The following is a 20,832-nucleotide window of genomic DNA, read 5'->3' on the forward strand; positions in this document are numbered from 1 at the left end:
TGGGCCAGCAATGTAGAGAAAAATTTCCACACTGGAGGTGCCTGCAAAGGGCAGCAGCGCATGCAACATTTGTTGCTGCCAACACCACCCAAGCTTGCCCAAGGGCTGAAATCTTTTGAGCCTGCACCAACAGCTACAATGGCATCACCTGCTCCTGAGCTGACCACAGAAGACGTAGATCTGCACCTGGAAGGCTTTTCTTAAATTGTTTTGGTCGTATGTAGCATCCACTCTTTATCTCGGTCACCAACCTCCTTCTCTGATGTCATCACCTCCTCATCACCCTGATCTGGTTTCCAGTTTCTGTTCAACACACAATCATTGACATCATCCCTGCCAAGGTTCTCAGACTGTGATATGTCATTGACTCCTTCCCCCTTCATGATTTCTACTTTTATATTTGCCCCTAGTGCCCCTACCACCAGTACAAGCATAACTACAAGTGCCCGTACCACCACCAACACAGCTATGCATTTATTTAATTTTCTCCACCTCTGCCTGAACCTCTACTTAATGACAGTCCAAAACTTGACTCTACTTATGCAACTTATCAACAGGAACACTATCGTGAAATCTTAAATATCTTCCTTTGCACCTGGCTATTGTCTGTTAGGAGAAAGGAACATGCCCAGCTAGGAGAGGTCAGTGAAGACAAGGATGACCGAAAATATGCTTCTATTGATTCTTAAATTCACTGTTAAGAAGGAGCAGGAGGAATGCACTGGACACTGAAAGGCAAGCAGTCAGATTCAGAATAAACATCAACATCATCATGCTCTGACTGAGATAATGTATAAGCCATCCAGTCCACAATGTCATCCACTGCCCTGTGCCTCTGCAATACTAATCCTTTGCCTACAGGAGGCGAGGGACAACTATAGCCTTCTACCAACAGTGCTTTTGCTGCTACTTGTGCTACTGCCACACACACTCTCACCAGCAAATAATTTTGTATGGGTGTTTCAACTTACATTACCCCGTCCAACCTTATAATTATCAAGAAAAATGTAGAAGTCACACAATCTATGCACTAAAAGTACACTACAGGGAGTGCAGAATTATTAGGCAAGTTGTATTTTTGAGGATTAATTTTATTATTGAACAACAACCATGTTCTCAATGAACCCAAAAAACTCATTAATATCAAAGCTGAATATTTTTGGAAGTAGTTTTTAGTTTGTTTTTAGTTTTAGCTATTTTAGGGGGATATCTGTGTGTGCAGGTGACTATTACTGTCCATAATTATTAGGCAACTTAACAAAAAACTAATATATACCCATTTCAATTATTTATTTTTACCAGTGAAACCAATATAACATCTCAACATTCACAAATATACATTTCTGACATTCAAAAACAAAACAAAAACAAATCAGTGACCAATATAGCCACCTTTCTTTGCAAGGACACTCAAAAGCCTGCCATCCATGGATTCTGTCAGTGTTTTGATCTGTTCACCATCAACATTGCGTGCAGCAGCAACCACAGCCTCCCAGACACTGTTCAGAGAGGTGTACTGTTTTCCCTCCTTGTAAATCTCACATTTGATGATGGACCGTCTCAATGGGGTTCAGATCAGGTGAACAAGGAGGCCATGTCATTAGTTTTTCTTCTTTTATAGCCTTTCTTGCCAGCCACGCTGTGGAGTACTTGGACGTGTGTGATGGAGCATTGTCCTGCACGAAAATCATGTTTTTCTTGAAGGATGCAGACTTCTTCCTGTACCACTGCTTGAAGAAGGTGTCTTCCAGAAACTGGCAGTAGGACTGGGAGTTGAGCTTGACTCCATCCTCAACCCGAAAAGGCCCCACAAGCTCATCTTTGATGATACCAGCCCAAACCAGTACTCCACCTCCACCTTGCTGGCGTCTGAGTCGGACTGGAGCTCTCTGCCCTTTACCGATCCAGCCACGGGCCCATCCATCTGGCCCATCAAGACTCACTCTCATTTCATCAGTCCATAAAACCTTAGAAAAATCAGTCTTGAGATATTTCTTGGCCCAGTCTTGACATTTCAGCTTGTGTGTCTTGTTCAGCGGTGGTCGTCTTTCAGCCTTTCTTACCTTGGCCATGTCTCTGAGTATTGCACACCTTGTGCTTTTGGGCACTCCAGTGATGTTGCAGCTCTGAAATATGGCCAAACTGGTGGCAAGTGGCATCTTGGCAGCTGCACGCTTGACTTTTCTCAGTTCATGGGCAGTTATTTTGCGCCTTGGTTTTTCCACACGCTTCTTGCGACCCTGTTGACTATTTTGAATGAAAAGCTTGATTGTTCGATGATCACGCTTCAGAAGCTTTTCAATTTTAAGAGTGCTGCATCCCTCTGCAAGATATCTCACTATTTTTGACTTTTCTGAGCCTGTCAAGTCCTTCTTTTGACCCATTTTGCCAAAGGAAAGGAAGTTGCCTAATAATTATGCACACCTGATATAGGGTGTTGATGTCATTAGACCACACCCCTTCTCATTACAGAGATGCACATCACCTAATATGCTTAATTGGTAGTAGGCTTTCGAGCCTATACAGCTTGGAGTAAGACAACATGCATAAAGAGGATGATGTGGTCAAAATACTCATTTGCCTAATAATTCTGCACTCCCTGTATATAGTTGACAGAGTCTACTAAAATCGCTATATAACTGTGACACAGAACAATATATTAAGCACACTCTGAGCAACTGAATGTATTTAACTAACTTTAGATTTTAAAAAGATGGTTCCTTGGACAGAGTCCAGTTTAATTGTTTTTTAAACTGTGACACAGAACAATATGTTAGGCACACTTCGATCAACTTAATTTGTTTAACTTTGAAAAAATGGTTACTTGGACATAGTTACATAAATATGATGCAGAAAAATACACCAGCCGCACACTGATTACCTGAATTTATTGAATTAACTTTGGCCTCTTTTTAAAGAAGAAATGGTGACTCAGAGTCCATTATAATTGCTATATAACTGTGACACAGAATGATCTGTCATGCAAACTCTGATCAACTGAATTTATTTAATTAACTTTGGGGAACAAATTAAGAGAAAATGGTCACTAGGACACAGTCAAGTATAATTGCTGTATAACTGACATATAACTTTCCCAAAAAATTGTTACATGGAAAAAGTTCAGTATAATTGATATATAACTGTGACACAAAATGATATCCGGCACACTCTCATCAACTGAATTTATTGAATTTACTTTGGAATCTATTTTTAAGGAAAGAATGGTCACTCAGATAGAGTCCAGTATAATTGCTATATAACTGTGATGCAGAAAAATTCACCCGTCACACTCTGATTAACTGAATTTATTCAATTAACTTTGACATTTTTTTTTTTAAAGAAAAAATGTTAATGTTCACTTGCATAGAGTAATGGCCGCTGATGTCCCATGTCTATGAGTGCCTGCTTCCGGTGTGTGAATTAGGGTCATTGTTTATGTATATCTCCTCTGTTGCAGTACTTCAAGGGTTAAACGCATGTTGCTTTGTTAGCTGCTGTGAGGCTGTTCCCAATTGCTAATCAGCTTCTGCTATATAGCTTGGTTGCTGACCTCACTTCTTTGCCTGAGCAATTGATCTCTGTAGATTGTGAAAGTTCTTTCTAGCTTGCTAGAGTCTGTAAAGAGATAAAACACGTGTATCTGTCAGTGTACCAACTGCTTTCTATTTCCTGAAATTCTGCCACCTGTCCTGACCTGTGCCTGTTTACCACACTGATCCTGTGCCACCTGCCCTGAGCTTTGGACTGTTTCATGGATTCACATGAAATCTGTCAGCACTGACGTCTGCCTGTTTCCTAACTGAGTATTGACTGATCCTTAAGTGCTCGCACTGGTGTCTCTGGGGGTCATCAGCCAACCACACTGGTACTATTCAAGAAGTAGTGGCCTGGTGACTCCCATACAGTGAAGTCTAGATCCATCTAAAGGGTTAAAGGGTGAAAACCAGGGGACCACCAGGATAACGCCCTCAGGACTAGCACAAAGTCAAACCGGTTGGTTGGCATGGTGGTTCCACAACCATTGTCCATAACAATTGCTATATAACACACAGAATGATATGTCAGGCACACTCTGATCAAGTGAATGTATTTAAAGGGTTTCTGTCATGAGAAATAACGTTATGTAGTTGACGGACATTAGCGATGTGCTAATGTCAGCAGTACATAACAGTATGCTTTATAACCCTCTGCCTGCCGCCGTTTTCTTAAAATAAAGACTTTCTTCCTTCGGCACAGGCGGCGCAGGCGCGGGATTTACAGGTCGATGAGGAGAACTCAAAAATCAATCAACTGGACCTGGGCGTGTCAAAGCTGAAGCACCTAGAGGCTCATTAGCATATTTTAAAAAAATATTTATTTTAAGGGAACGGCGGCAGGCAGGGAGTTATAAAGCATACTGTTATGACACTGCTGGCACTAGCACATTCCTAATGCCAGTCAGCTACATAACATTATTTCTCATGACAGAAACCCTTTAATTAACTTTGGAATATTATTTTACCCTTTAGTGACCACCAATGCACCTTTTTAGAGTGGTCACTAATAGGCCTTAGGCTAGGCTACCACCTCTCCCGTGCAGCAATGAGCAGGAGCTTGGCTCTCAAATGAGAGCCGGACTCCTGCTCTAATGGCTCAGATTGGCTGATACAGGCGGTTTATCCCCTTAAATGCCATGGTCAATAGTGACTGCGGCATCTAATTGGTTTAGAGGGAGGGGCCCCCCTGTCCGCATCCTGTGAAAGTGATAGTGGGGTGCTGATGTCGTAGTATGGCAGCTAGGGGCAGAATTTCATTGGAATATACAGAATTTCCTATACGCTAATATATTAAATTACAGTAATGTATAGGAGAAGCAATTTGATGATTACACATTGCAATTTGATGATTACAAGTTGCTTAAGGGCTTAAAGGTAAGAAAAAGTTTGAAAAAAAAAAAAAAATTCAAATATCCCCTTTTCCCATAATTAAAATAAACATCATAGGCATCACTGCATCCCAAAACGCCTGTACTATTAAAATATAAAACAAAAATGATTCCATATGGCAAACAAAAAATTGCCTGTTTGCTGTTTTTTGTCTCTGACGCTGGGTTCAGACCTGAGTGTTCGCGATGGAGCACTCTGTAAGCGCGATTGTACGGGCGTTTGCAATCGCGCAAACAGAGACAAGCGAACGCTCATTGTCGCGCGTTCCCGCTGAAGTCTATGTACGGGAACATGCGACAAGACGCCCCAAAGAAGCTCCTGTACTTCTTGGCGCGTCGGGCGTTTTACAGCGTGATCGTACGCGCTGTTAAACGCTCAGGTGAGAACCATTCCCATAGGGAATCATTGGTTCTTGCCTGTTGAGCGTTTTACAGCGCGTAGGAACGCGCTGTAAAACGCTCAGGTGTGAACCCAGCCTTAACCTCCTCAAAACTATTGAATAAAATTGATTAAAAAGTCAAACACACCCAAAATGGTATCACTGAAAAATACAGATTGCTATGCAAAAAACAATGTGATAACAACCTATATTGAAAGCTGGTCACACTTATATATATAATGATGCCCAAAAATAATTAGAAACTAAATTGAATAGTGGTACATCTTAAAAGATATGTCTTTAATAATTGATATTTAAAATAATAGGCTCAACGATAAACATTGTGTCAATAACCTCTCCTGGAGGACAAAATTATTCCCTGCCAACCTCATGCTGCTTCAGCCTCATATGGAATGCTGACATAGGCACATACTGCCTGTCGCTACTCACCTGTGGTCCAGTTTATACCTGAGTCCCCTGATGATCTGGTGCTTGCCAGTGAAATGCGTTGGGATAGTGTTTCTTTGTTTTTTCTTTTTTCTTTTTCAATTATCTGATCTTAGAGGTGACTGGTCCTATAACTTCGACGAAGCTGGGCAGTCAAACTACAGGTCTAAGGGCCATCTAGGGTCAGACGGAGGGAGTCCTCATATAGAGTATAGGGACACATATAGGGGTTGAGACCCAGTATCTGTCCACCTCTCCTTATCTCTATCACTTTTTATTCTCAACTCAATCCTCCGAGTGGGCCAGTGTTCACACCACCTGGCTCCACAATTTTTTCTAACCTGACCAGTTCACTGAGGTTGGCAGGGAATAATTTTGTCCTCCAGGAGAGGTTATTGATACAATGTTTATCGTTGAGCCTATTATTTTAAATATCAATTATTAAAGACATATCTTTTAAGATGTACCACTATTCAATTTAGTTTCTATGCAAAAAACAAGCCTACATACAGTTCCATATACTGTAACTATAAAAAACATATAGCGATAAAAAGAAAAAATACATTTTTCCCAAAATTTTATTTTTTAAGTGGTAAAACACAAGATAAACTATACAAATGTATCTGTAATTGTGCTGACCCGGAGAATGAAGGGCACAGGTCAGTTTTACCACATAGGGACATCATAAAAGCAAAACCCATAAAACTATGGCAGAATTGCATTTATTTTCCTTTACAGCTCCCCATTACATTGTATGCAGTAAATGGTGCCATTAGAAAGTATTCCCACAAAAGTTTTGTTTTCGCACAAAAAAGAAGCCCTATGTGAATGGAAAAATAAAAAGTTGTGGCTCTAGGAAGGGCAGGAGTACAAAATGAAAATGCAAACATTTTGAAAGGACTGAAAGGGTTAATTATTGTTATCTTGGTAAGATTTTAACTTAAGGGGGTTATCTCATGATTAATATAAAAAAATAAAAATAATCAGGCAGGAAACACGTCCACAGTGAGCCCTGACTGGAACCAAACCAGCTTTCTCTCCCTACTTGCAGCGCAAGCCCTAAGCTGCAAGTCCGCAAGTAGTCAACATTCCCTAAGTGCAAGACAGACAGACAGACACAGAGAGGTAACCACACAGAGAAAGGTTGTACGGAAATTTGTCAAATTTGGGAAGAGAATGAAGTACAAAATCAGAGAAAGGAGGGTAGTCAAAATAACCAAGCCAAAGTTAGAACCAGATGGATATCACAGTACAAAATCACAAGACAGATTAAGGTCAGAGGCAAGCCAAGGCAATATACTAAACAATCGAAAACACTCACAGACAGAAAGAGGAGCACAGCAAGGGAGTAAACCTAGAAATGACAAGGGAACTGAGTCCCAGGATCAGAACCTGATAAGTACATGAATCAATGGTCCATTAATAAACTTTGTAGGAAAACCTCAGCACTCTCTTGTCTTCAATATCCAAAAGGTTTAGTCACCAATACAGTGCGACGTTTCGACCGATGTGGTCTTTCTCAAGCCTTGAGAGTGCTGCGGTTTTCCTACAAAGTTTATTTATGTTTGGGGGAGCTTCGGACTGGCTTCCAACACGGCTGGCACCAACACATAAAGGAACGGTATATACATATTTTTGTCGTTGTGCTGCTACACTTTTTTTTCAGTGGTCCATTAGTCAGACACAGCACACAGAAATGGAGAGAAACAGAGCATTGCATCCTGTTGCTAGGGATGCTGTTGTGTCACCAGTGAGCATGGCCTCGCTGCTGGAGCACGGACAGGTAAGTTAGTGACATTAACCCCCTTATTACAATAGGCCATAAGACCCTCAACCTGGGAAGCAGGCTTCAGCAGAAATTTAGCATAAAATTTCCTAATAAGGCGAGGAGCATGGATTTTCTAAACCGTTACACATGTCCTCTCCTCAGTATGTATTAAATATTAGAGAGAATCCTGAACCTTTTGGGAGTCCAAGATTCTCTCCACCTCGTACTTAATCTCATGTAGGATAATTACTGGATCAGGGGGTTTAGGTGGAGGAATTGCAGGCGACACATATTTTTTACGTCATGGATTCTGAATGATCATGGTGGCTAAAGACAAAAGGATACTTGATTACAAACAGACAACATTTTATACAGTCCAATAAATTTAGGCACAAGTTTACCAGAAGGCACCCTAAGATGTAAATTCTTGGTAGAAAGCCATACCAAATGACTCAACACAAGGTGTGGCCTTATTAGCATGTTCAGATTGGATGCTTTGGGATTTTTCCAGGGTCTGGTGAGTCTGGACGCAAACTCTGCACAGATCTTCAACAATAGCATCCACAGCAAGATTAACAAAACTGGACCCAGATACTGAGGAAAATCAGGGGTTAAAACCATAGTTACAGTAGAAAGAAGACATACCAATAGAGTTTACCTGATTGTTAATAGCGAACTTCAACAAAGGCAAAAATCTTCTCCACTCATTTCGGCAGTCTAAAACGAAGCATCTTAAAGGGGTTCTCTGGGCAAAAACTATTTTTTAACAAAAAAAAAACCTGTGGAGAAAAGATTATTACTCACATACTTACCTTCCACAATACAGCCGTTCTTGAGATCTGGCTCCTCGTCATGTGGTCCCTCCAGTTGGCTTTTCAGTTCTTCTGGCCGAAGTCCGTCTTCTAATCCTGCCTTTAGCAGGAGCTGGATCGTCACTAATGACGTTACCGCCTCCTGCAAGGAGACGCGCTGGCCTCCGTCTTCTTCCTCTGATGCAGGCGCAGTACGCACAATCACAGTGCACATATGCCGGTATCTCTGCCGCTTCAGCTCTGAGCAGGAGGAGGATGCCGCTGCCGCCCGAGACAAGAGCGGATCCTCGGACCAGCCTCCAGCCCCAGAGTCCCCGCACCTGCTGCAGCCTTGATCAGGGCCTCCTGCTCCTCCTGGGCCCGGAGCAGTACAAGGAGAGCGAAGCCTCGGGGAGCCCCTTACTCAGCCCAGGGGCGCAGGACCAGGGGAAGGTGACCAAGCAGATGGCCAAGCTCCTGCGGTCTCCCTGGAGTACACGCTGCAGCACAGCCATGAGTTCAAGGTTAGAGCCAGCCATGTGTGTGCTACTACCCCCAGTGTGCCCTACCCTCAGGGGACTACGAGCCCCAACATTGCCTTCCTGTGGTACTGCAAGTCCCAGCTCCTCCTGAGCTGCAGTACTGTAACTCACATAATGTCTTCTGCTGGTGATACTGCAGGTCCCAACACATCCTATGTATCATGCAGAGTCCCTGTGTTCCCCAGCCCTTTTGTACTCCTTCAGACACCAGGGCCTGTGTAAACCATATTGCTGTACCCTGGGATAGGGAGATGTCATAGTATATAGGGAGCTCTGCCAGACACTATAGATGTCATTGTTATGGGGTTTACTGTGGATGTCACTGTTATGGGGGCACTGTGGATGTCACTGTTATGGGGGCACTGTGGATGTCACTGTTATGGGGGCACTGTGGATGTCACTGTTATGGGGGCACTGTGGATGTCACTGTTATGGGGGCACTGTGGATGTCACTGTTATAAGGGGCACTGAGGATTTCACTGTTATGAATGGACTGTGGACGTCACTGTTATGGGGGCACTGTGGATGTCTTTGTTATGGGTGCTGAGTATAAGTGATAGGGCTCGTGCTCAGAACCGTATCGGTTTTGCGGCCTATAAGTCATGGATCCACTAAATAAGGTTACTGTCAGTGTGTGATTCACATTTTTTTGCAGTCCCATTGAGTTCTAAGAGTTTTAGATCTGTATTATGAGGACCAGAATAGGACATGTTCTATCTTTCGCAGAACTGACATACAGATGTGGAAAGCACAGGGACGTCATTAGTGTGTTTTTTACATCCGTATGTCAGTTCCAGTAAAGACAGAACATGTACTATTCTGGTCTTCAAAAAGAGGACCTCAAATCCATAGAACTCAATAGGACTGCAAAAAATGTGGATCACAAAATGGATACGGTCGCACACCTGAATGGCTGTATCAGTACAAGGTACTACCCTTTGGTCTGCATGGGGACCCCAACACTTTTCAACAGCTTCTGGACATTGTGCTGCGTCCACATCGTCAGTACGCTTCAGCTTACCTGGACGATATTGTCATCCACAGTACCGATTGGGAAAGTCACCTACCCAAAGTGCAGGCTGTAGTGGACTCCCTTCGGAAGGCGGGACTAACCGCTAACCCCCAAAAAAGGGAGATCGGGTTAGAGGAGACTAAATACTTGGGGTATGTCATTGGGCGCGGAGTGATGAAACCCCAAGTAAACAAAATAGAGGCGATAGGAAATTGGCCCCGACCTGTCACCACTAAACAAGTAAAGCAATAAAAAAAACGTACAAGGCAGCATCTCCAGTTCCATATTTATTCTTTGTACTTTAAAAGAATGTGTACACAAACAAGTCAAGCAGCAACGTTTCGGCTATATGGTAGCCTTTATCAAGCTTGATAAAGGCTACCATGTAGCCGAAACATTGCTGCTTGGCTTGTTTCTGTACACATTCATTTAAAGTACAAAGAATAAAGATGGAATTAGAGATGCTGCCGTGACCGTTTTTTGATTGCTGATCTGTGGACTGCTGAGGATCTGCGGTCGTGGTTTGGCTGGTGCATTCCGGTGTGGTCGCTAAGGTTCGTGGGTGCTGCTCCTCAACTTTTGTTTGACACTAAACAAGTAAAATAATTCCTAGGTATGATAGGCTATTACATGAGATTTATTCCCCACTTTGCTACTGACAGGGTTATTGAAGGGACGCAAGTCAGTGATGATTCACTGGAACGACCGGACTGAAGAGGCTTTCTCCGCTTTGAAGTCAGCCCTGTGTGGGTCCCGGGTTTTGGTGACGCCCGACTTCAAGCGGGAATCCATAGTGCAGACAGACACCTCCGAAGTAGGCCTCAGTGCTCTACTGTCTCAGGAAGTCAACGGGGAGGAGCATTCCGTTGTCTTCCTAAGCCGAAAGCTCACCCCAGCTGAGACCATTACAGTATAGTGGAGAGAGAGTGCCTGGCTATCAAATGGGCACTCGAGTCTCTCCGCAATTATTTGTTGGGGAGAACATTCCGCCTGGTGACTGATCACTTCCCTCTCAAGTGGATGAGCCAGGCCAAAGAGAGAAATGCCCGAGTCACCAGGTGGTTCCTTACAAAACCTTAGGTTCTCCGTAGAACACACGGCAGGCCGGTTGCAGGGAAACGCGGATGCCCTGTCCTAAGTATAGTGTATGGCATGTGTTCACCTCTTTTATGGTTGAACAAAAGGGGGGAGGTATGTAAGAAGGTACAAGGAATCATCGTGGATGATAGGTACGTGTCACTGAGGTTCGTGGCCTTGGTGGAGTAAGAGCCGGTTTTTATGTGTCAGCAGCAGTTGCTGTTTGACACCTTAATACTTAGTGTAGCGGTATAGCTGATCCGGGACAGCTCTTACTTGGAGTAGTCAAAGTGCTGGGTGGGTGACTACTGCCCATGTTCCAGGTTGGGTTTTGCCAGGCCTAAAAATCCAGCCAGCACTGCCAGGTGAGGAGGACTAACTCAGTGTAACAGTGGAGCTTAGGAGGTGTGTGTGCTGGGATCTGAGGCTTGTGCCGTGCTGGAGAGCTGAGACCCATCTGTAAGGGAAACAAGACCCCTAAAAGCCTGCTATGGACTGCTGGAGGCAGAACTGCCAACAAAGTGATTTTTGGCTATGTGGACTTTCCATTGTGTGTGAACTAACACCAAGACTGCAAAGTGATGTTTTGTTTATGCTTTATGTGTGAATAAACACAAAAGTTTGATTTAAGAACTGGTAATTTGCCTCTGTATTGCGTCCGCACCCTGTCTACCAGAGCCAATCCCCACAGTAGTGACAGCCAAATTGTCACCATTCGGCAGAGGGATGACTTCTGGTTCTCCACCTTGTTGGACCCTCTCTACCGGTCCAAAATGGGGGCCTTTTTTACACCCGCTGAGAGGTAGGACAAACTGACCTACTATAGAGACATCATATGTAGTCAGTTGACCGCTGCCTCTCTGCGCCATCGTCCATCCTCTCGCAGGTCTGACCGGGGGGGGCCCTCTGCGCTCACGTTCCTCTGCTATGGCCGCTTTGGCAGGGTGGGGGGTAAGAGCAGTTCCAGCTCCATCAGCAGCAACTTGAGTCCAGAGTCACTGATGAGAAGCTTTCTTCACCCGCCTAGTGAAAAAACTACTCACCAGCAGCAGCAGCTAGACCTGGAGCAGGAGTGACCTGAACCAGAAGGTGGTGGCATACTTGGACAGTACCCTGCCACCCCACATTGAAGATCTGCTGGACTACTGGGCAGCCAAACTGGATTTGTGGCTGTAACTGACAGAGTTTGCCCTGGAAAAGCTGTCCTGCCCGGCCAGTAGTGTGGGTGTTTAGTCTGGCGGGGGCCATAGTTACCCCAAGAAGGACTCGCCTGTCCACCCAAAATGTAGAGATACTGACCTTTGTCAAGATGAATTAGGCGTGGATCAGCCAGGATTTCAACCCACCAGTGCCTGATGCATCAGACTAGATCATTCATGGTGCCACACCAACACTTTGATAAAAGAGACTGGGGTTCTTCTGGCTACCTGCCTGATGCCACACATCTGATGCCAAGTGCTCCTTCTTTCACCCACCATGGTATTGCCACCCACCTCCCCAGTCTGTCACCAAGTCAATCTGTGGCTTCCTGATGCTGCTGCCACCTCCACACTATGTCACCTTACCACTCTGTAGTCTTCTGATGCTGCTGCCATCTCCACACTATGTCATCTTGCCACTATGTGGTCTCCTGATGCTTCTGCCACTTCCACACTGTCACCTTGCCACTCTGTGGTCTCCTAATGCTGCTGCCACCTCCACACCCTTCCCACTTATTTTGCCTTTCGGCCTGGCTGACATCATCATTTGTCAGAAGGAAGAGAAAAATGAGACGCACAATGGATCCTGTCTATGTGACAGCTGTAATGCCTGCATGACATGGTCCCTATTTTGCATCAGAATTGGCTTATGATTTGGTAGCCAAAAGCAGGAGTGAGTACAAAAGACAGAAGACATGCAAATATTCCATTCACGTGTCATCTCTGTTTTAGATCCACTCCTGTTTTTTTTGGGCTTTAGCAATACTCATAGATTACTGACTAAATGCTGACCGGACAGACAGGATCTGTTTTTTGGGGGTTATTGCTCTGACGGATCAGAGGAAGGGCAAAATAATCAGTGACATCAACACAAACTTACTGCTGACACCCTCTCCTCTCTGTCAGGGGGGTTCTACTTGTATAAGCATTTAATAGAACAGGGTCTGTAGACATCTATGTGGAATCAGCTGCCGACTGTGTAAAAAGAATGAGCTTCTTCTTGACACTAACATTGACCTGTAAGGTTGAGTTCACACTTGAGTTATTTGGTCAGTTTTGGCCCCTTAACTGCCCAAATAAGTAAAGTTTGCAGTGATTCTAAGAGTGATGCCTGTCATCTGCATGTGATACTGACTCAAAGTATTGTTTTACTATCACAGCAGACTCCCTATGTGTGTTACTGCAAGGCACAGTGCTCTACACCACTATAAAGGCTCTCTGCAGCCATGAAATAGCCGTGTTTTATGCGATTCGCCACCAAAAAATTCGTATCGAACCAAATTTTTTTTTTTTATTCAGCAAACCAGCCAAATCGAATTTTTTAGAAATTAGTTCATCTCTATTCCTTAGCACTAGGAAGTTTTTTCAATGACACAAGATGACACATCTTTGAGAGTATCAGTCACAACCAAGATGACTGACCTGCCCCAGGAGGGCGGGAGGTCCGTAAAAAACATCCATCAAGATCTGGGTCCAAGGTCTCTGTGAGCAAGGGACAATGCCAAACCTGCACGAAGTCTCCTGGGTACCTTGGCCTTACCACATACATCACACTCAGAGACAAAAGCACCCACATCACATGACCACAAAGGCCACCGGTGGGCTCAAGAAACTAGATGTTTACTCCCCACAATACCTGGATGACCTGCCAGAACAGAACAATGAGATTCTTCCAGGACCTTAAGGCGCATGTTCGGAGACAAAAACAATTTACCAGGCGAAAGATCATTGGGAACCAAATCCTGACAACCACTTATCTCAGCGGCTAGATCAGGACTAATTATGGTGACCACAACACCAGGAGACAGATTATTACCAGGCTCAGTATTAATACACTGTTCATCATCAAAACTTTGCGATACAGCATCCTCCTTTACAGTAGCAGCACCAGGGCGAAAAGTCATAACAAAGTAAAATCATGTAAAGAACAGGGTCCACCATGCTTGCCGGGGATTCAAGCGCTTGGCCGTATCCAAGTAGGTTAGATTTTTATGACACATCAGCACAGTGACCTAGTTCTGAGCCCCCTCTAAGAACTTTTCCAGGTTGCCAATATCATAGTTTTTCTCTGCGAGGGAAAACTTACAGGACATAAAACGTACAGGGTTTGAGATTAGTGAGGGAGGATGGATCCTCAGATAGCACTGCGCCCACACCTACCTCAGAGGTGTTCACCTCACCAACAAAAGGTTTTGTCACATCAGGCTGGATGAGCACTGGCGCCTGAATAAAACTCCCTTTTAAGGTTTCAAAGGCAGACGCAACCTCAGGAGATTAATGGAGAGGATTGGCCCTCTCTCTGACTCAATACCTAAGCTGAAGTGTGAGGCTCATGAGACAATATGGCTATGGTTGTCTGTATTCTTCAACCGCACCAGATAACTTGCACTGTTTTTCTGTTTGGCACTGTTAGTGGAAAGACACCGGATCTGTCCACTGAAGTGCAGTTCACATATACACTGAACAAAAATATAAACGCAACACTTTTAGGTTTGGTTTTGCTCCCATTTTGAAAAGATCTGAAATGTTTTCTACATACACAAAAGACCCATTACTCTCAAATATTGTTCACAAATCTGTCTAAATCTGTTTTAGTGAGCACTTCTCCTTTGCCGAGATAATCCAGCCTATTTTACAGGTGTGGAATATCATGGTGTTGATTAGACAGCATGAATATTGCACAGGTGTGCCTTAGGCTGCCCATAATAAAAGGCCACCATATTGGATCAAGGGTACATTTTTCCAATGGGAAGGGGGTCATATAACATATCAAAGAAGACCAGAAATTTCTCAGAAATTGATTGCCACAGTCAGATTTGCAATATCTCTTGTGGTTCAAAGTTATTAATGCACAAAGTTGTAACAACAACTGGGAACGTTCCCTGTAATGCACAGCTATTTGACGTGTTCAATGTGTTGTCCCAGATGCTGAACACAAAGCCGAAGGCGCAAAAGTTTTGAACTTTCTGTATTAATAACTTTTGAACCACAAGAGATATTGAAAATATGATTGTGGCAATCAATTTCTGAGAATTTTTTGGTCTTCTCTGATATGAACTCCTTCCCATTTGAAAAATGATCTGATATGGTGGCTTTCAAGAAGGTGGCCCCCTCACCCATTACTTGCTGGGGTATTTAGATATTTAATTTTTCCTTTTGTTTCTGAAATAAAAGTGTATCCTGAGACTTTTGACTCACCCTGTACATACTCTACTCATCATTCCTCAAGCAGATATGCTGCATCATAAGGAAAGGAGTCTTTTAAAAGCAAACAACATTCTTAACAGGGGATTAGGGTTACTCATTAATGGTTCCCATAATTTTGAAAAAAACAAACAAACATTTTAATATGCAGACATCATGCTTTAAAGCAAAATGAGCTGAGCATATTGATATATAATTTTGATGGATAAGATTCAGTATAATTAGTAATGTATTCAGGGGCCAATTTTGCATTTCACGGGGCCCCTGCTAATTTATGTCTGGGGTCCCCTGTCACACTGGTAAGCTCCCTCCTTGTAGTAATAAAGCCCCCTCTAGTGCCCCTAGTTGTAATACAGATTCCATGTTCCATGTAAATAACATCCCTCCCTTCAGCCCTAACATACAGTCCCAGTTAAATAACCAAAATTCCCAGCATTCCTCTGCCTCCCCCTTCATTTACCTCTCCTGATGTAGCAGACCTCACCACAGCTTCTTCCCCCAAGACTTCTCCTCTTCACTGAGGTCCTCTCATGCACTGGTCACATGATGGTGACATCATCGCAGGTCCTTCTCAACCACTGCCTGTTTTACTGGACACATGACCTGTGATGCCATCACAGGTCCTTCAGATCTTCCAGTGCATTTGATTCAATTGTATTGTCAGGACGGCTATACAGTTGTATCTAGCTGGCAAGCAGTACATTTGAGAACTGGGACAAAACATTTTAATCTAACAACTCCCTTGCCAGTGGGTGACCTTGATTAGTGATGGACAGTTATGTCTGTATGCAAACTTATAAGGAAATGCTGTCAGTCACTGGACTGAATACATTTCTTGTTTTGCTGGATCCTTTTCAACAAATCTGTAATATGCAATCTGCTCACCACCTCCTACTCTATAACATGCTGCCCACAGACTGCAATGCATTTTTTTTAAATATGACAGTTTTCCTTTAATATCACGTCAAGGTTCACTGTGAAATATAAAAAAAAATGTTTAATTCAGTCTTTCTTATGTTAACTTACTGTAACTTACTATCTTTCTTGTTATTTCAGACAAGGGAAGATTTTGCAGAAACTGAACAGATTAGTATCATTGAGCGATTTCCCTACCCATTCCAGGTAAGACATATTGTCCAACATGCTTTGACACAATGTATATGTGCCACCTAAGGGAATATAAATATATCTTAGTCTAGTTTAGATATGCGATTATTTATGAGAGGAAGAAGTTGATCTTCTGTTTCACTTAGAAACTACAAAGATAAAGTATCATGGAAAAAATTGTATGTCTTCTATGTTTTGCACTGACTCTTGGTTTTGAATTACGGATAGTAACATAGTTTATAAGGCTGATAAAAGACATCTGTCCATCCAGTTCAGCCTCTTATCCTGCAAGTTAATCCATGTAAAAGTGGTCTTATTCCACACTGTCTTGACTCCTGCCAAATGTGCACTGCATTTGCTTGTTTGTTATAATGGCCTCTTCCCTCAGCCTAAGATCTTTCAATGGTTCCAGTTAAGTAAATTTAGTGGAGGTAGATCACATACATGGGTCTGTGAGCTAAGGGGCCCTGTCTCTCTGCCTGCAGAGCGATATTGCAAGCCCTGATTACCAATCATCGCTTGTTTGTGAAGAAAAAGTGCTGTTTGGTGAAGAAGCCTATTAGTCACATATCTGTGTTGGAAATCGGCCACAGCAAAACAAAACTTCTTGAAGCAATGTCTTCTTTGAGAAGATCCTTTCATTGATTCGAAGACAAGAGCAGCAAGACAGCATAGAAATAAATATGCAAGTCAGGCAGATTATGGCATGAAGATGAAAGTGTGAAGCAGCAGTACTTCTTAAAAGCCCCAGGCACAATTTCTTATACCCCAGAGAACAAAGTAACAATTAGTATTTCAATTGTATATCAGGTTTTCCACAGTATGCTGCAGTCCATAAGTTTCAATGTTACTCACACAGATTACATCATTATTATGCATAACCACTGATCTACATAAGTTACACCTACAACAACTTTTAATTAGGCAAAAGTTTTTTATAATGACCACTTCATGCAGAAATAACTTTTTCCTTGGGCCTTCCATTAATCCACTCCAATTTTAGTACCAATCTCTATTGGTTGAGAGTTGTTGATAGAAGACATGTCCCACAGTCTGTGGCTCTCCATAATTCATTTGTAGCACTTTCAGAGCTCAAGAGCAACATGGAGGATGGCTCAGGCACAGTGGGTGAGGAACAATCATCTCCAATGCCTAAAGTATGCAAGAATGCAGCCAAAGACAAAAAGGAGAAGGTGAGGACTGATAGTAAGCAGCTAGTGGTGGGCGATTCTATCATAAGAGGTGTGAAGTTTGAGGAAAATGGTTTTGTGAGATGTCTCCCTGGTGCTAACGCTAGCAGGGATAGATGACGTATCCTTAATATTGTTAGGCAAGCAAAGCAGGAAAGGGAGGTGGATGTTATTGTCCATCTTGGGACAAATGATCCGGCTTGCAATGAGGTTTCAAAGGTGAAGGAAGCTTTTCACACACTTGGAAGTTATTTACGGGAGGTTGCATCAACTGTTTCATTCTCTACAGTTTTGCCTGTGCATAACCTTCAGCATGACAGGAAGATGCGCATTAAGGAATTCAATGTATGGCTTGGTAAATGGTGTCTGAACCAAGGGTTTGGCTTTGTGTCTCATGTTAGCGTCTCATGTTAGCTCTCGTTGGAATGGAAAAGAACTGTACAAGAAAGATGGTTTGCATCTTTCTCTCAAGGGAAAGAATGTCCTCAGTGAACAGTTCAAAGTATTTGCTAAGGAGCATTTAAACTAGGAAAGGGGGGCAAAGGAGTTATAATCCAGCAGTCCGACTGCCCCCCGGAACAATGCCAGAAGATGCCAATAGCACATAGGTTAAGAAATGACAAGCTCAGAGTCTTGTCTACAAATGCTCGTAGTCTAGGGAATAAGATCAATGAACTTGAGTCTATAAAGGCATATGAGAATATCAATTTAGTGGCTGTTACTGAGACATGATTTAATGGGAGTAATGACTGGGATATAACAATGCCAGGTTTCTCTATATATAAGAAAGACAGAGATGGCAAGAAAATGGGTAGGGGTGGCCCTGTATGTGAAAGATAGCAGAAAATCTAATTTAATACAAGTTAGCAAGACCAATTTAAAGTCAGTTTGGGTTACCTTGCAGCTTGATAATCATAAGGTAACTCGTGTAGGTGTGATATATAGACCACCTAGACAAGTCAAAGAATTAGATGATCTACTAGTTGAGGAAATAGCTAAATTGACATTGAAAGGGGAAGTTATCATTATGGGAAACTTTAATCTTCGTGATGTAAACTGGAAAACCAAAATGGCTAGTTCTGCCAGGAGTACAGATATTCTAAATTCCCTACTGGGATTATCTCTACAGCAAATAGTTGAGGAGCCAACCCGGAAGGAGGCCATTTTAGATTTAGTATTCACAAATGGGAATTTGGTATCTGATATTACTGTAGGGGAAAGCTTGGGATCTAGTGATCACCAGTCAGTGTGGTTTACTATAAGTACAGTGACTGAGTCACACCACACAAAACTAAAGTTTTAGATTTTAGAAAAATTTACTTTTCTAAAATTAGATTAGTGGTATACGAGTCCCTATCAGATTGGAACAGTTTTAATGGAGTCCAGGAGAAATGGCACTACTTAAAAGTGGCACTATTAAAAGGTAACAGATAATTGCATTAGGCTTGTCAGTAAAAGCAACTGTACTCAGCAGAAGTGGCCAAAATTATTAAAAACAAAAAGATAGCATTTAGTAATTATAAAAAAAAAAAAACGAGGATGACAGGCAAATTTATAAGATTAGGCAGAGAGAGGCCAAACAAGTTATAAGAGCTTCTAAAGCACAGGCAGAAGAGAAATTAGCTCAGTCAGTGAAAAAAGGCGATAAGACATTCTTCAGATACATAAATGAAAAAAGGAACTAAAACAAGGAATTACCAAATTAAAAACAAAAGAAGGAAGGTATATGGAAGAAGATAAAGAACTAGCTGACTGCCTCGATGAATACTTCTGTTCAGTTTTTACAAAGGAAAATGAAAGAAAAGGACCTCAGTTAGGAAGGAAGACTAATTAATCTTTTGATGCATGTATCTTTACTAGTGTTCAGCGCTAATATTCAAATATCAATTTTTTTTTGCGAATATCGGCACTTCGCTAATTTGCGAATATTTAGAATATAGTGCTATAAATTCGATATTTCGAATATTCTCTTTTTTTTTTGTTTTTTTTTATTGTTATATTTTTTTCTTTCCCACTTCCCTAAAGTTGTTCTTACCTGTCCTTTGGATTCCTCGCTTCCTGGCTGCTCCAGTCAGTGTCCGTTGCCGCTTCTGCCGACTTCAGTGCTCATGGAGCGTCCCCATCACCATGGGAACGTCTCCATATACTAGAATGTACTGTCGGATTTGAGAATTACGTAGAAATTGCAATTCAATTACTTCAAGTTATAATAATCAAATTGCGATTTCAACTTAACACTGCTATATTCCATATTTGTTAATTCTAGCCTAATATGGAATATAGCAGTGCTAAGCTGAAATCGCAATTCGATTAATTCAAGTTATAATAATCGCCATGCGATTTCAACTTGGACCTGGTTTACTATGGTTGGCTTGGTAGAATTAGTGAATATGACGAATGTGTTCGTCATATTCCACAAAACTAATATGCAAATGTATTAGTCATATTCCACAAAACGAAGATAACGAAGTATTCTGCATGTTCGTTTTAGCTACCTATTCATCAACTTCGCTAATTCTAGCAATCATATAGGAAAGTTTACTATAGAGACAGCTAAGTTTAATTCGCTATGCGATTATATTACTTTGCTTTTTTTTTATAAATAGAATAATTATAATGATTATCAGGTATTATAATTATTCTAATTATAAAAAAAAAGCAAGTAATATAATCGCATAGCGAATTAAACTTAGCTGTCTCTATAGTAAACTTTCCTATATGATTGCTAGAATTAGCGAAGTTGACGAATAGGTAGCTAAAACGAAGATGCAGAATACTTCGTTATCTTCGTTTTGTGGAATATAACAAATATATTCGTCATATTCGCTAATTCTACCAAGCCAACCATAGTAAACCAGGTCCAAGTTGAAATCGCAATGCGATTAATATAACTCGAAGTAATCGAATTGCGATTTCAGCTTAGCACTGCTATATTCCATATTAGGCTAGAATTAACGAATATGGAATATACCATTACTAAGTTGAAATCGCCATGCAATTACTTCGAGTTATATTAATCGCATTGCGATTTCAACTTGGACCTGGTTTACTATGGTTGGCTTGGTAGAATTAGCGAATATGACGAATGTATTCGTCATATTCCACAAAACGAAGATAACAAAGTATTCTCCATCTTTGTTTTAGCTACCTATTCATCAACTTCGCAAATTCTAGCAATCATATTGGAAAGT

The 20,832-nt window shown here is 42.1% G+C and overlaps 1 protein-coding gene across 2 annotated transcripts in view; it reads left to right on the forward strand.

Moving 5' to 3' along the window:
- The window catches only part of BTK (Bruton tyrosine kinase), a 474,008-nt gene that overhangs the window by 192,560 nt on the left and 260,616 nt on the right, over positions 1–20,832 (forward strand). For both annotated transcript variants that reach the window (XM_044306622.1, XM_044306621.1), the window contains exon 4: positions 16,401–16,466. In XM_044306622.1, the coding sequence (XP_044162557.1) occupies positions 16,401–16,466 (66 nt within the window). The remainder of the gene's footprint in view (positions 1–16,400; positions 16,467–20,832) is intronic.

This window comes from Bufo gargarizans, chromosome 9 (assembly GCF_014858855.1).
Source record: "Bufo gargarizans isolate SCDJY-AF-19 chromosome 9, ASM1485885v1, whole genome shotgun sequence".
NCBI classification, from domain to species: Eukaryota; Metazoa; Chordata; class Amphibia; order Anura; family Bufonidae; genus Bufo; species Bufo gargarizans.